Below are 17,170 nucleotides of genomic sequence, written 5' to 3'. Positions count from 1 at the left end.
AATTGTCTAACCGCGTCACTGGCTCAATTCCAACTTAAAGAAGGCTGAGTTAAAACGTGTGCGCTCTTCGAAAAGAACAATCCTATCCCGAATGCCAACTTGTATTTTATCGTAAATCCTACTCTCCTCATATTCAAATTCGTCCAGGTATGAAAACGCCGGTACCGTGGAATTCCTGGTGGATCAGAAATCCGGAAAGTACTACTTCATTGAAGTCAACGCCCGTTTACAGGTTGAGCACACGGTAACCGAGGAAGTGACAGGGTAAGTCAGTAGGATTCGGGTTGATTCATGACAAAAGTACGTGGCAGCAACTGTTATAAAAGACACTGTTCTTCTTCAGAGTCGACCTTGTTCAATCACAAATTCGAGTCGCTGAGGGGCACTCCCTGCGTGATCTGGGGCTTATTCAGGAAGAAATCAAACCGTTCGGTTACGCAATACAATGCCGAGTGACGACAGAAGATCCTAGTAAATCGTTTCAGCCAGATTTTGGGCGTATTGAGGTAATTGTTTTTGTTTCCCGGATCGTTCGTTTTCTTATTCCACCTAAAACGAGTAGAACATTTTGGAAGGAATCCACACGGTCAGAAGATGCTGTGATCCATAAGACTTAAAGGGACCTCTGGTTGGCATTTGTAGTGCACCTGTAAAAAATTCCTTACGAGCAAAGGTCCATGGGTTGTTCAGACTGTCTAATAACCCGGCAAGTGTTAATGCTTAGGCTTGAAATCAAGCTCTTCTGAGCATCGTATCCGTGTACATCCCCTGTTTTTTGGACAGGCACCGACCACATGACAGCTAACAGAATAAGGTTGACGGAAACTAGGGGACTGCGCTTACCTGATGAGCCCCAATAAGGGCGAAACCGGACGTGGGCTGTCGAAGAGTTTTCAGCAACCTTGTGAGTAGTTTTCTTTATGAGCTAGCAGCTCCATCATCCGTCTGGCGGCAAGCCACCAAGCCACACGAAGAAAACACGAAGGCTGAGATATGACCAGGTTGCCCTAGCCTAGACAGGTGAAATGGGTCCGTTAAGGTTAGGTTCGAACCACGGACCTCCCGGTCAGTAGGTTTCTGTCTCAACTACTGGGTCATCCCGAGATCGGAGTCAGTTAAATGATATACCTGAGGTTCGATTGTTTCCGGAACGACCGGTTTTTAAGTAGGGAAAAATCCCAACCAGAAGTCAACTAGGTATTGGAGGTTAGAGCCGTATGAGAAGATGACCTACTCAAAATGAACTTCTTTCAGGGTTTGTAGTCAGTGCTTGCAACAACGGCGAAGCTTTCAGTTATGTTGTTTTTCACGGTGAAGTAATCCATCAGTGAATACCTTGGCGCTGCGATGATGCTTTCATACAATGGATGGAAGCCACTGACAAAAGGATAACTTCAAGCGACCCTGGCAGCTAACATTGTGACTGACGAAAGTAAAAAAAACAGTCTCTGCCTCTGGGCACAAAGTCAGCATGTTGCAGAGAATGGCATCATCAGACCGAAAAGAAGGCAACGTATTGATTTTTGAAGAATACTTCATATAACGGCAACTCATCGGCAGGATCTTGTGGATAAATGACGATATAGTTGAAAGGAGCGCCTCGTGTGCCCAGATAGTGTAGTTCACACTAAATTAGACAGTTATACTCATTTGTGCTGCGTTCCGCAAAACCAGGTAGCCGAAAAGTTGACTATGCCAGTCCAGTATAGCCGCTCTATGCTTACCGACAGTACCCTATAGGAGTGAACACGAACAAGTGGATCGAGAGCCTTCCAGGTAGAAATCGTTTCCCAGCTTGATTTCTGCTCTAGTCATTGTCTCTTCACCAGCAGCAGGCTAAAAATCAATAATTCGGCCACTGGATGTATTACGCGTTCCGCTTGACACATGACTATGTATCTGAGAATGGATAGTCCCGTGCCCTTGAGAAACTCCAGAGGGTGGCATGAACTTTCGTCGCCAGCTCCCGCACCATGCCGTGAACAAATCAGTGCCTTGACAAGAGTGTTAAATGACATCATCCAGGATATCGGAGGTAATCAATCAGCGCGTCATTTCTTCACATCGTCAGATACAGTGCTTTTATCGCTTCATTTGGTGCCTTTTCATGTATAGCAATAAGTCATCTACATATAGCATGTCTATGCTGGAACGTTTTTAATCTGCATCGATGATTCAGATCATGAGTACTGATACACAAGTGATGTTTACTCTGTAGACAACAATACTGTGTATGATATATTGACGTGTATCACCGAATAAGGTTTACTTAGAATCAGGAAAGAAGTATACAATAGGGAATAGCACTAACAGCTTGAAATATTGTGGAAGTTTCATTCGGTAAGCGAAGCCAATCTGTGCTTAAAAGCTGAGAAACACTGTACAGCTGTTTCATTCATTCTGGGAATCATCACTCAAGGGAGTGATGTGGTGATGTGGATGATTGAAGGATGAGTGACGCTATATCCTGTCCAAGTTCGATTTTATCCCACTGCTAATCGGCTGCTCGTCGCTGAATGGTTAAGTGTTCAAACTACTGGCCAGGAGGTCGCGGGTTCAAGATTCTCCTGAGTTTCGCGAGATGCGCACTGCTGATGATTCACAATAAGGATGAAACAGCTGTACAGTGCTTCTCGGCTTTTTAGCATAGATTGGCTTCACTTACAGGATGAAATCTCTACAAAATTCCCAACTTTCCTCACACTACCAGCAGCCTGAAATACATTATATAGGGGTCTTGTAACGAAGGCAGTGTATCTCTCGTACAGCTTACGTTGACATAATACGTACCTGATACGTACGTATCGGGCAAAATCCTAACCCAGAATGCCCCAGTATTGATGCGGCATTCTGGTTTCTCCCCGAGACTACCTTCCATGTTGTTCGTTTGGGGTTTTTATCCAAAGCCAATCACCAATACCGCTAAAAGTCTGTCCGCGTGGATCTCATCCGTGGCTGTTTACCCTCCACGTGTGTCACTGATGATTCCTACCTCGGTTGTGCGCCCCGTCAGCCTACTATCCTGCGGTCAGAACACTCGCCTGATTACACCACAGGATCAATGAGGTACGCCACTATCACTCGCCCAATAAACACAGACCACGGGGTCGATACAAGCATATAGAGTTCCCCAAGTGCGCAAGTCTATACGAATTCCGAAAACACCGGCATCGAAGTGTTTACAGATGGTTACCGTGGAAAAGTTCGAATCAATCTGTGTTAGACTAAAAACAGACAACCATTAATGGTTCAACTGGCCACATATCCAAGACAAGACGAAATAACTCCCAGGTCAAACATCAGTGGAAACAAATCACCAGTGTGTGTGTGTGTGTGTGTGTGAACCCTCAGTACATAGAGACTCCCCTGTTACCTTGTGTTTGTATGCTGGTTATTTTTGTCTTTCCTAATCACGGACAAACATTGTTCATGCTGGTCACTGGACAACAAGCCGGAAACCAGTATTTGCCTAACATGCGCAGTATTAAGGTGTGTTCGGAGAACGAAATAATTTGCTGTGAATAAGTGGTTAACGGGGACCAACATTTTCTCCCATCGACAGAAAGCAACGAGGGACGTGTATATCCGTTGTCTCTCATCCCAGTGAATCGTATCTTTCGGGCACGGAAGGCCATTAATTCACAACTGACACTTCCCAAGTGGGACTGCAGAGAAGCAACAAAACATAGAGGAAATACGCCGATGCTGGCTGAAGGTTGAATAATTTACCGGAACGTGTGGAATTGTGGAACGGAATCGGTTGGATAAATATAGCACACACAGTGCTAGATAGCTCAGCAGTTAAGGTGCAAATGTGCTGCCTGGAAGGTTCGCGGTGCAATCCCAATTCCGGGGATCTTGACTTCCCCTCGGGCTTGACCTGAACGGGTCTTTTTATGCGCCATGGTAATCTGTCAGTAACACATGGTCAGAAACATCCTGTGCAGCTTAACGAATGGAAAGTACAGAGTGGATCGATTATCGTTCAGCGTTCCGGTTGGCTAAGAATGATTGCTTAGACAGTAAACACAGTACGTCTTTGTAATGTACTACTCATAAGGTTGCTGAAAATCCGTCGACAGCCCACGACCGGTTTCGCCCATGTTGTATGCATATGTTTGGCTGTCATAAACCCGCCACGCAAAATTGGTGTAATCGTTGTTTTCTTTGGGAATAACGTGTGGCCCTTGCCTCCAGTGCTGGCATCCAAACAGCAGGCTTGAGCAACGGAACCCCAGTTTGCCGGTACTGCAAGCCTGCTCTGTTGGTTCGGTCAACATAAAGTCTGTTCCTATTGGTTGTTGATCACGTGAATGTTGGTATTTTCGCCGAGCTTGGCAATTGGCTTGCAAACGTTTCGTCGCCATACGAGTAGACATGGTATGGTGGCAGAGCGTTTGCAAGTCATTTGCCAAGCTTGGCGAACAAATCAACATCCACCTGATCAACAACCAATAAACTCACCTGAGCTACAAATATTTCGACACATTACTAAAGTCTATCCTTACCCAAACTCTTGTAGCACGTGTGGGCACTGAAGTTGTTCAAACAGAACGGTTTGATGTTCGTCTGAAGAACGAAAATTGCATTCTAGCTAGTACCTTGGGCTTACATTATGGTGATCTTTCATGAAGTTCTTGATACGAGTCAGTCATGTGAGCTGGACATTCACTCTGATTTCTGGTCGATTTATGCTTGAAGGCCTTTGATATTTACAAGAAAACTGGACGTTTTGCTCTCAGCATCGGTATTACCCATTCAGTGACCATGCGCCCCAGCGAATAGCTTATATAAGTCACTTTTGTTGCTAGCTATTACTTCACCGTAATCACTTGAATGGTCTTGGTTACCCCACACGTGCTCAGTTTAGTCCAAAGTCACTTCATATCCAAACTGCTCATATCCATATTCTGATTTAGTTTCCATGGTTTTAAAGTTAACACTGAGTTTTAAGTTCACTTTTGAATATTGATGCATGTGTATTGACGTACGGTCATTCCCTCAGGGTTGATCACCTACATGATGTTGAGAAGAGACTTAACTGATATTGCTGATCTTGAAATTCTTCAAAACGAGTGTGCGGTGGAGAGCTTGCTTCAGAGCTCCATTCTGAGCTACTTTTGACTCAGTGTTCCGAATTCGCGCTTCAGAACAGACTCACCTGTATCCAGCTGAACATCCTGCGTTGGACTAAAAGTACAGTGTCCGTGTGGGTCAATTGGCTACCACAGGTCAGCGGTACCATATTCTGAGTTTTAAGCTCAGTGTTTCCCTCAGTCACCCTAACACACGAATCAGGGTTAGTCCACGTGTCGACCTGCTCTCGAAAGACCTGGTTCACACTATCACTGTGATGTGGCTGATCGGAGTATTACATAATTTGGGGTTGAAAAAACGAGAGTGAGCCTTTGTAAACTTCAGCCTACAAACCTGTAACTTCCATTGTACTCTCCAGAAGCTTCCCCGAAGAGGATCTCCTTCGGGTTGAGAACCACCGATCCAAACTGTCCCTTGATAACAGACTTACATTGGCTGTCGTGAATCCTCTGTGGGACTTACTCGCTGGATGAACCAGACCCTTTTAGCCACACTGCACATACATTTAACTCTGCTAGCACAGTGAAGTAGAACTGCAAGGTCATACACGACAAATCACGTGAGATGAAAGGAACCGCAATCACCTGAGCGGAGTTCATTCTAGGTCACAGCTGCTGCACATGTGATTACTAGGTGGTGAGTAAACTTACAGGGTATTCATCGCCTCGATGTCGCCAGACAATAGACTGCAACAGTGGCTGTCATCTAGATCACGGCCCAGTGATTTTAGTTTTATCGACCAAACAAAGCCAAACTACTCTCAAATTTTGCTGACTCATCGCAACCAGTTCTGGTAGAAACCACAGTCCTTTGAAGGACAATTTGCGAACAAAGCTGGTTGCATGCTTGCTAAAGTATGTCAACGTAAAAGGCAAACAGATGTCCTCTCTGAAACGCTAGATACAAATGTGTCTGAGTGAAACATCTATATTGTCACCGAATCAAGCACAGTGGCCAATCAACAATCGAAACGGAGTTGCAACTTTCCGATTCACTGGACAGTGATTCATCAGCATGATGAATAGAACTGGTCTCGTCTTGCTCGATAGGGAAGACGAAAGTGGATTGTTTAACATTGCAGCTATCTTTATCATCTTCCAGGTTGTGTACCACCTGGGCTTGTTTTACGAACCAGTCCTCACAAATGTTCGTTGGTCTACATAAGAGTAGCCTCAGCATCAGTCAACGTTTCCGGTCAGGAGTACATCACTATTCCGTGTTTCGAACATCAACATGTGCACCCCGAATTGGTCGCCGATCTCACCCAATAGTAGATCGTTTGTTTATGATTGCAGTCGGTTGTGCACAGGTCTGAAAAAAGTGTCTATCTGTGGCACATTTTAGTACACGGCAAGCTGCCTGTTGCGCAGTACCGTGGAGCGCATATCTTTCAACTGGTTCTTTCTTCAATGAAGTCTACGGCCGTAACTACTTCAATGCACAGCTATCAGTGATTTCTTGAAGGGAATTTTCGTCAGCTGTAAGGGCAGTTAAGAATCTGACGTTTTAGGCTCTATTGCTTCTTTATGGGGGTCTCCCAGAAGAGGAGTGCGAGATGAACAATGTTTCTTGAGAACGTCTGTAAAGCGTCGTCCTACACACCCTAGGGTGCTAAAACCCGGTGGCCATCCCACAACTTGAAAAAAAGCCATGAAGCACACGGTCCTTATAAAAATGCGTCCAAACAAATGAAATCAAAATGCGCGCTTGGTTTTCAGGACTGTGCGGTTTTTCCCGCCTGGTAATCATATGACACTTCTGGAGTGTATGCCGTTTTTTTTCAAACTATTCGTCAACAGCTGTTTGAGCATTTATTTAGTAGAGTTATCCATCTCACAACCGGAACGCCAAATTTAACAATGTTCACTGAACAATTTCTCATCGAATACAGGGTGATTAAAAATCTCTTTGGTTCCCACATCAACATTTGCTTGTTTTAGCAAACACCATCATTTGGGCCTATTTTTCCCTCCGTAAGATCCAACAGCGTTTTTGTCTTACTAAACATTCCTTTGCTCCGCAACACAATACACACAAGCTTGCCGGAAACTCATCATCTTGAACAATGTTACTTTTTGCTCGTGTTTCTTGTTAACACTAACTCAATTTGAGAATAAACGGGTTTCGCCAGACGTTCATTTTGACAGGCTTCAACACTTTTTTAAACAAATTCCCAAAAGGAGGTTTGGTAAAACAACAGCATAACTGTGGAGAAAGATACTACTCATAAGATTGTTGGAAAATCTTGCAAACCTCGCACCACCAGTTTTGTCCTGTTTCTGAATCACCATGTTGGCACAGTTCCCGAGTTTCTCTTCAGTCAACGTCAGTGCAAAGGAATTTATTTCGCTAATATCATAGCTCGATGGAAATACCAGTGAAAGGAAGAAGCCCCTTCGCTGCAGAGTTATTTATTAGAGAACGCTCAAATCAAATGTTACAAAGCGACTCCACAACTTCCGCAACAGATCTCCCTTTTCAAGAGACGCAAAGCGAAATTCCACGAACAACACAACACACTCGCGTGCCTCCACATCGGTAGTATCACCGTTACACCAGTATACACAACCTTGTTCCATATCCGGGAAACGACCCAATCGGAGTGCCGATATGGATGTGAGCTCCACATCCAGCTTAGGATATACTTTGTGCCATATGTTGAGAGATAATGGTCCCGGTGACGCAGATTCCTTGAGTCGCGAAATGCGGCAAATACGGTTGAGTACTATTCAGGGTTGAGAAGTCCCAGATCAGAAATCTAAAGGGGAAGTCGTTTAAGTTGGTGTGAAGTGTGACATTTCCATGTCCTATCACAAACGACCCCCCCCCTCAATATGCAGCGCGCCACAGCCTCGCATCAAAGCCAGAGAGCATGAGTCAGCATTGGATCAAGTTTGGACAGTATCCCTCCAATAAAGTGGCTTGAGTTCGATGTACCTTCGCCCTCACTCGTTCGCAATAAAGCTGTTGTATCCCTTTCGGTGAGTCTTTTCCCGGCACTAGACGCTGCAGCGGGAACAGCAGTCAGATACAACAGCCCTCCTAAGTTGGAGGGAGCTCCGGTGACAAGTTTCGTCTATACAGTATCCATGGATTTCATCACTTCTGAATAGTTCACACGATTCAATTTTTACACATTCAAAAACGAGCAATCTTGAAGTTGCGCTCTGTTCATAGTAATACCGACAGTAACAGTCCCCAGTGTCTTGGGTTCGAAGTACACTGATTTGGTGTAAAATTTTGCCTACAATGTAGTCCAGGTCATTTTGTGCCGTTGGGTGAGTCAATTTCACAATTTATAGAATGCTTTATTCCTCCGGAACCGATAGTTATTGGTGATGTGGTAGCAGTGATACCGTATAGGCGCAGTGGGCCCTTTTTTGTCGATGTGACGAGACATCAAAATTACTTTTTTCCAGCGAAATACACCCATTTGCAAACTAATTTGGTTTTGCGGGGACTCACCTGGAACCCAGCTGAATGTGTCGTTCGTGCAATTTGATTTGAAGTAGGCCATAAGGTTGACGAAAACTCATGGATTGCATCTACCTGATGAGCCACAAAAAGGGCGAAATCGGTCGTGGGCTGCCGACAAATGTTCAGCAACCTTATGAGTAGTGCATTACGGAATATACTTGTATTGCGATGTCTAGAATATCGTAGTGACTGAGGCATGAGGCGGCCTGGTGCAGCACATTCAGTTGCCCGGAAACATCACAAACGAGAGATTCAGCTTGGTTCCAGTGAGTCTCTCGTAAAGCCAAATTGGTTTGCAAGTGAGTTTATTCCGCTAATTTCGTGCAATTTGGTTTCAAGTAGAACATAAGGCTGGCGGTGGAAACTCGGGGACTGCGCCTACCTGATGAGCCCCAAGAAGGGCGAAACCGGTCGTGAGCGGTCAAAGAATTTTCAGCAACCTTATGAGTAGTGTATTACGGAATATTTTTTTCTGGTTCAGTAGTGATGCTTATAGGGGGTTTATCAAAATCACTGACTCAAAAATTAGGCTCCGACTGCATTACAGATGGTTCGTGTCACTTTTATTCTCGGTGGAAAGGCCCGGAATAATGAATGGACTGTTCATTGGCGTTGTTCTTTCAATTACTAGCCTAACGATAAGCTAGAGATTAGCCTATACAGTCGATAAAACAAGTTTCTCTTCTTCAAGCAAGATCAGTTCCCTATTAAGACCATTGCCCCAATGAACGGTCTTGTCCAGGAAAACTCTCTCATGTTCCTCTTCAGATACCGACTTTCATCTCTCGGTTTTAGGATAAAAACAGCGAAACGTAGAAGGTCATTCGATAAGACCTTAAAATAAATTGGCCTTGACGGAACAAAAGAGGATAGTTACAATATAGAGGTTTTCTGGTCTTCCAACGCCTGAACAAATGTTGCCTGCACCTGTAAGGAAGCAAAAAGTTTCGGGGCTAAGAATACACACTGCTGTGAATTTTTACCGATAAAAACGGGCTATTCGTCTAACCTGGGTTTTTAGTTAGTATCACTTCATACTTAAATAACAGCCAGTTACTTGACTCACGTGAAGTGCAGCTTAATCAGTTGTATCAGTTTTCCAGGAAGTGCAAAGTCATACACAGAAAACGTGAGTTGTTTCCAACTGCGCATGATCACTTGTCAATTTCACCGTAAGCCGTATGGCGAGGCTTAGGATAACTGAGTAACTCTATTGTGACTGTAGTAAACTCACGCCACTAGATCGATACCGGCAGCCCATTGGGTAATAAGTAGAACAACTCGTTTGGATTGGTCACGTGACCGGTGTCGACAAAGTGTGACGCGGTCCGGCTTTTGGCCACATTTCCTCTTTGGACTACTCAGCCAGAATATCACAAATGAGAGGTTCAGCTGGGTTCCAGGGTAGTCTCTCGAAAAAAAACAAAATGGTTCGCAAATGAGTGTGTCTCAGCCAGTTCTTCACCATTCACTTTCCATTTTTTCACTTAAAAAGGTCTTCCAAAGTGGGGAGGGTATGGGAATCCGGATTGACTCAGCCTCTGCCTTTGCCGGAGCCATCATCTCTCCGTACTATGATTCTCTGTTGGCAAAAGTCATAGCTCACGCAAAGGAATTTCCTGACGCCACCAAGAAGATGCGCCGTGCTTTGGAAGAGATACGCGTTCATGGACTGAAGGTAGGTCAATACAGTCCCTTGGGTGTTCACAGTAGTTCTGTTAGTTTCACGTTTAACGCCAACGAGTTTTACTTTCATGGATATCTTGTAACTTGCATACTGAAAAACTGACACTACTTACCCGTGGAAATGCCGAGTAGTCACTGTTCATGAATCTCTGAGGTCACAGCATAGTTAGTGAGGTGGCGGACAACAGGTTGACTACTAATTTCGGCCACCCCGTTCATGAAGATGAGGTAACCATCCATGCTACCTCGTTTGTGACAAGATTCTCGCGGCCGTGAGGACAATTACTCATCGAATTAATGTTGATTTCGATTAAGAAGAGTTGCTCAGTGGAACAGACGCAGACCGAAGGTGCTCCACTCCTGAGGCCATTGGACACCATCCCATTCCACACTGTGGATCATTGTTCCACCGATTTCCATTGATTTTTTGTATGAAATGTCAACAGTGTTATATAGAAGGTCATACGGGCGAGTTACGCAACTTCCCCGTCCACCTTTTTTCTTTCCTTTACAATGAGGCTTTCAAATAAATCATGGTTGTACAGCAATGAAGCATCGGTGTTGAACACTGATGGCATGCTGTCGATGATAATGATGATGATAATGATGGTGAATGGTGACGCTGAAAAACACCGCTCACATGTCCTCTATTGCAAATACCGGTGAGAATTTCAGACGTGGAAGCACTGGAACCTCAAAGTTCCATGTGAATATATTCCAGAGGACTATTCTAACCAGCGCTCGGTTGGCACTTCTAAAGTCATTAGCAAGTTTACTTATTTACCCTCGAGGTCTTACCAAGTTCACTTGACCTGAAATGACGAAAAAGATGAAGATGAAATGATGATGAGTAAGACGAAATGGACTAAGATCGCGTTGGAGAGCAAAGTGGCCAACAAGGCAAAACAGATTTGCTTGCGTCAGTTCTGTTCGGGTATACAATGATATCAAACAGTAAAACGGATGTAATCGAACAGGCTAGTACCGGATTGTGCTTGAATAGGAAAAAAGATGTACTCTACGATATACCATGTGTGTCTACTTTAGAAAAACTCAAGCGCAACGAGGTTCCCAAGTCGCCAGTTGAATGAAATGACGATGCAAATTAGCGCGCATATCTAAAAGACAAAATTTTGGACAATTGCTCCGGGGTCACAACTATTTTCCTGTATATTTTAACATCGCCAACATTAGCCAGTGGTGGTTGTTTGGAAAGACGATCAACACTGCCCTACCCAAAACTTGCTTGCATTACGAGAGACAGTATGTCTCCAGAGGTATTTGTTTCAAGAACAGCTCAGCTTACCAGTGAAAGGAAGAAGGCCTTCGCTGCGAGGCATTTTATTAGGAAATGCCAACCGACCACTTAAAGACTATTGGACAGGAAAGCAAAACTCTCATATCCGTCTTATTTACAAAAACCGAACATCTATCTTCTCCTTGAACGCCTCTTCCTGAACTTTCCTAGATATTCATTGAGTGTTGCTGAAGTTCAAGCAAATGCTACAAAGCAACTCCACAACTCCCTTTTCAAGCGAATTTACAAAAAGAAAACATACTACTCACATGTCTTCTCCATCAGTAGTATCACCAGCGCGTTAGTACCGAGTCGATATATAAGAGAATCTTGTTGGATTCACTGAGAGCCACACAACTGGCATACATCTGAGGGTGTTGACATTCCACGAATAACGCGTGAATTTGTACACACCAGTTTTCTACGCTTGTAAGGGCCATTCCGCTCCGAAGAGCGCTAGGTACTGATTATCTCCAGTCGCGTCTGTGGCATTACAAAACTTTATTTTAACGGCAATCGTGGTAATTTCGGAGCTGGAATGACAAGGGTGCCAAACTTGTGCTCACGACACCTCTCGTCGAGGTCATCAGTCAGCCTCCTCACCGGCTATCAAAACTTCACGCCAGTCAAGTGACTGCCCATTTACTCTAAGCCACTGACCACAGTTTGGTTCATCCTATAGCCCCACAGAACGATAAAATGGTCTTTTTACAATCCAGGTGTCACTGATCCTCCAGAAAGTAGGGGCAAACAACTAACCATACAGCTGGTACTCTTTGGTGCCGGCGATGTCATCGTTTTCAACAAGTGCATCATCATCAACATCATCATCATTGTCATCACTGACAGTAACACCTGATAAGGACATTGGTGCTTCAATGCCACATAGCCATGTGGATTTATTTGAAAGAAGCCGCATCAGGGAAAGCAGGCATGGATGGCGACTAAGATGTAGCCTAAAACCTAGGCGACACTCAATCAGACAATATAGATGTAAACTAACAGCATGAGTGCCATTTATATCGGTCAACCGCCATATCGTTCAAAGTCATCAGCTAAACTCATGGTAAGTCGCGTGAACTCCCTCCTGGAAGACTGACAGCACGAATGACACCCATTATATCAAACTCCGTTAACCTTTAGGATTCAGCTACACCGAAGTGAACACGGAAACCAATGCTGTTCTCGAAAATCGGTGATTCGGCATGCTTCATGACCTAACGACCTTGACTTGTAACACTGGATGCGTTATTCAAGTGAAATGCCTCCAGATCCGCCAACTCCGTTTCCAAATTCGTTGGTTCCAACCGACACCATCCACAAACATGTGAAGACCTCTCAGATCCCCATCACAACTCACCAAGGCTCTCAGCCATATGACAATGCAGTCCACACTGTAGTCTGACAAACACGCCCTTTGCGACCAAGTGATCTGCCTTTTTGGTGCCATACATCTCGGACCTTTGGGATTCATGAACTGACTCCGTCGGTCAGAACTAATACAACTTTCCAAATACTTATAGTATACCACAATTTTCAGTGCCACTCTTTGAATTTTCGGAGTTTTGTTCAAGTTCTGCCGCCTGGCTTTGTATTTTGTGCGCACAAAGCACATGCCAACGAACTGGATTACCTTGGTAAGCTTTTCTAGTAGTGCTTGTGCGTTCTGTACTTGAGAACCATGTCCGTATATTTCATTCCATCCTTTCTCGATAAAAACTATTAATCCCACAACTTTTACTTTCAGACAAACATACCTTTCCTACTCAACGTATTCAACAACCAGAAATTCCTCTCGGGAGCAGTGGACACCGTTTTTATTGACGAGAACCCTGAATTGTTCAAACTGCCTGTAAGAAAGCAGCGAGCACAAAAGTTGTTGCGTTATATTGGTGAGTTAGTCCGGCATGGGAAGACATCGCCCCGGCCCGACCAATAAAACTTCATTCGTTCAGGGCGCATTTGTTTGTTTCTTTGTAAAACTGGCAACGATTTCTTGAAGGAGGCTGGTCACAATGTTACTGCGAGCTCCTAGGCAGCCGACGACCATTCTTGGGGCTCATCAATTCCTCATTATTCGTAGACCTTATGTTCTAATTGAATTCACATTGTTCACAAAACAACTAAACCAATGATCACATTTTCAACCCAGGTGAGTGCGATGCTTGAAGAGGCTCCGCGTGTGAAATTCCGAGCTGTTATCTTCTGACGTTTGTTTACACCTTACTAAGCAGTGGGGAGCGCTTTTCGCTCAATTCGTCCAAGGTGGTGGAACGTTAAGGAATTTGTTCGATAAATGTTCCTAGGTTCTCGTCACACAGAAGGGAAGTTACTAAATTTCCTTCGTATTCAATGGATGCTTTCATCCGAAAACCGAATTTAGCGATCCATGACTACGGAGTAATTCTGCGACCAGGTTGACGGATTCACGTCCATCGTACGGCAAGCTCAAAACTCGCAGGATTTTCGAGAACAAAACAAAAAGAAAAACGAAGGGGAAGGGGGAAAAGGGACCGGCGTAACGTTGATTTCAGAATTTGCCGGCCTGTCCGAATTGCGTGGACAACTTGACTACTCGTGAATGGTCGGTAGTTTATCCCAATTGGTCTTCAGCAACCTTATGAGTAGTATGTTACATCATTAACAACTGCATTCACCAATCCATCAGCAGTACCAGTATTCTGTTACTAATCTTTGTGCTAACGTGTTATTACATCGCTGTTCACCTACCAAGCGACAGGATACCTTGCGCTAAGACATCAACTCGGGTGGAAGGTCAGCAACGCTTCATTAGGTTCAATAATCTGACATGAACGGAGTTCATCCTGAACTACCCTTTTTCACGTCCCCACTAAAAACTTGAGGCGATTATCAAAGGAAGCTGTGCTAACGTTGAACGCCTTCCGGAACAAGAATTATATTTCGTGCACAGACATATTCGCGAACAGACTACGTGCATACATTGTCTGTCTTCCTAGTACCCACTAATAGATCCGTATATTCAGCAATGTGTCACGCACTGCCAAACTGCACACCATGCCAAGCCTGGACAGGTCGTTTGATGCACTACGATTACTCGACACAGGTAGCGTCACTTTTACTGGCGACAGCAGTTTCCGAAATACGAACGCTAGGATGTACAACGAATTCTGCCATCGTGAAGGCATTGCTTTGACGTTCGGATATACATGGTTCTCTTCGGAGATCTTGTTTGGCGAAAAGTTAACCGATTGCCGGGAGGGACGATTGATTTCAACCCTACAATCACGTGATTCACACGATTGCCTTACCGCACCCTGCGTACCTTCTGATTGGACACTGTTATCGAACGGTCATTGACCTGAAGATGGGACGTAATCGCGCTGACCGATGTTGAGAACTCGTAGCAGGACGACCGACTGCGGTCAGTTTTACTCGCATTTGGACGATAAACGTTTGTGGCTGGCTTTTTTTCCTGAATTCTAGACCGAAAATTCGACTCCTTTTCTCGATTACTTGATACAGGGCTATACGTGACTAAGTTTAGTTGCTCTACATGATTTTCTCCAGGGGGCCTTGCGCTGGAGTAATTCGTGAGCTCAGCTGTTGAATGCATGGGGAAGGCTTCGTCTGGGTGTTGAGGTATCACGGCCTTATAAGTAATAACCGGTTGCAAGTATCTTTTACAATTGATTTAGTGATACAGGAATACCCGATCCGCACACTAGAGATAAGGTTGTCATAACTGTAACCGGAGTCTGATGCGACAGCTTCGATCAGAAAGAATTTTGGCGATTGTGATGATCCGTTTATCCAGGTTAGCCGACTGAATTTACAAGAAATTCATCTTGGTGGCTCATTCGGAGTTTTGACGGCATCTTCTCCAACAACGGCTTGCACGTTATTTATTTCTAGCTGACACAAACCTCCGCCAAGAGCACTCATACCTAGTTACCTGGATGCTAAAAGCCTTGAAGTCAGCTGATGGGTGTGGCAATCCAACGATGTGTGTTGAAAGGCCTAGAAGCACGGTGCAGCTGTTTGATCCTTATTGGAAATCATCAGCAGTGCGTATTTGACGACAATCATGTAGGGAGGTCCAAGCTGGCAACCTAGTAGTTTGAACGGCCTGGGTCACGTCATATTGGGTGGTTTCCTCGGAGTACCAGGCGAACCAATACCAACCCGGTTTCTGAACTCTACTCTCCACCGTTAGCTACAAGCAATCCTAAGCTGCTGTGTTTACAACCAGTTAAATTCACGACAAGACATAAGGGGCAACAAGGACGTAACAGGTTTCACCAAGAGGAAGTACTGCCTACATCGATGAGCACAGGAAAATGTGCCAAAATCATTGTGATCGATGGCTTGCTATTCTTCCCCCCACAAAATATATTTGATCACAAAAATGACCTCATAACTGTCAAAGCTAATCAAAAACTCGTCGTGTTTTTCCCCCCACTAAATGTATATGATCACAAAAATGAACTCATAACTGTCAAAGCTAATCAATAACTCGTAGTACTTTTATGGGACACTTCAAACCTGATTCTATACAGACAAAATTGACTATGGGATTTGATATATAGAGGTTTCTGTGAACTTTGTGTTCGCTAGAAGTAACACACTACTTATAAGGTTGCTGAAAGTTATTCAACATCCCACGACCGGTTTCGCCATTCTTGAGGCTCTTCAACCTTACGTTCAACTTGAAATCTAGTTGGCTGTGAATTGCCAGCGTGTTGCTGTCCAAATGATGCAGTCTAGTTGTGATTATGCCAAATTTTTCGGCGCGTCTTCGCGCCAGCAGACAAAAATGGAAGATTTTGTATATCGCAGAACGTTTACTGCGCTGCATGGCAGCACAAAGATACAACAACTGGATAATTCGCTGATTCTTAGTGCTTTTCTTTGTTTTTGGTGGTGGGCCAAGTTGTGTCAGGGGCACCAAAGCTCAAGAACATGGTTGCTTTCATTAGCATAAACCTGATGCTCGATTCGCTGTTTGGTCGTCCTTGATTTAATTTCACCGACAAATCCCTGTTCCACCAGCATACGAGATCCTAACCAGGTGATCCACAGCAGGGTGTTTTCTTCACACCGTAAATTTATGCCATTTATGTCTTCTTTTCTTTTCAGCCAACGTCTTGGTTAATGGCCCTTCAACTGTTCTCGCAACTGACCTCAAACCATCAAATATCGAGCCCCATGTACCTTCTGTTCCCAGTGGTAGGTGTTTGCTTATCAACTTTCTCGGTTTGACGCAGTTTTGCCCACGAAATAAGCTGATTCGTGCACGAAACTTCGTCTATCTTTCATGTCCACAAGAGTCTGTTCATCGTACTTTTCCAGTTAATTTAGTTACATCATTGGATTATGAGAACGGCATAAAGGTATACACTCTGTAAACCTACCATCCAATTTCGGGTAGCATTTGATATAGTGACCCAGAGGCAGCTCAGAGCTTAGTCTGCGAACTTACAAACCGGAAAGCTCGCGATTTGAACGCCACATTGGCATCTCGACTTCTGCTGTTTAGGCTTGGACAACTAAGAAGTATCTCAGCCCCCGTACCTCTTGTAGGCGGCTTGTTAATTATGTACCGATAAGGTTCTGCAGCTGAATTGCCATTTG

At 44.4% G+C, this 17,170-nt stretch overlaps 1 protein-coding gene across 1 annotated transcript in view; it reads left to right on the top strand.

The window, feature by feature from the left end:
* The window catches only part of T265_03274 (hypothetical protein), a gene marked incomplete at both ends in the record, with an annotated part of 56,871 nt that overhangs the window by 32,907 nt on the left and 6,794 nt on the right, over window positions 1-17,170 (top strand). The window contains 5 exons of the mRNA XM_009167707.1: window positions 148-264; window positions 344-506; window positions 10,070-10,252; window positions 13,305-13,449; window positions 16,676-16,765. Of these exons, the coding sequence (XP_009165971.1) occupies window positions 148-264; window positions 344-506; window positions 10,070-10,252; window positions 13,305-13,449; window positions 16,676-16,765 (698 nt within the window). The remainder of the gene's footprint in view (window positions 1-147; window positions 265-343; window positions 507-10,069; window positions 10,253-13,304; window positions 13,450-16,675; window positions 16,766-17,170) is intronic.

The sequence above is a fragment of the Opisthorchis viverrini genome (assembly GCF_000715545.1).
Source record: "Opisthorchis viverrini unplaced genomic scaffold opera_v5_45, whole genome shotgun sequence".
Taxonomy (NCBI): domain Eukaryota; kingdom Metazoa; phylum Platyhelminthes; class Trematoda; order Opisthorchiida; family Opisthorchiidae; genus Opisthorchis; species Opisthorchis viverrini.
This window is presented reverse-complemented; position numbering and strand designations above follow the sequence as displayed.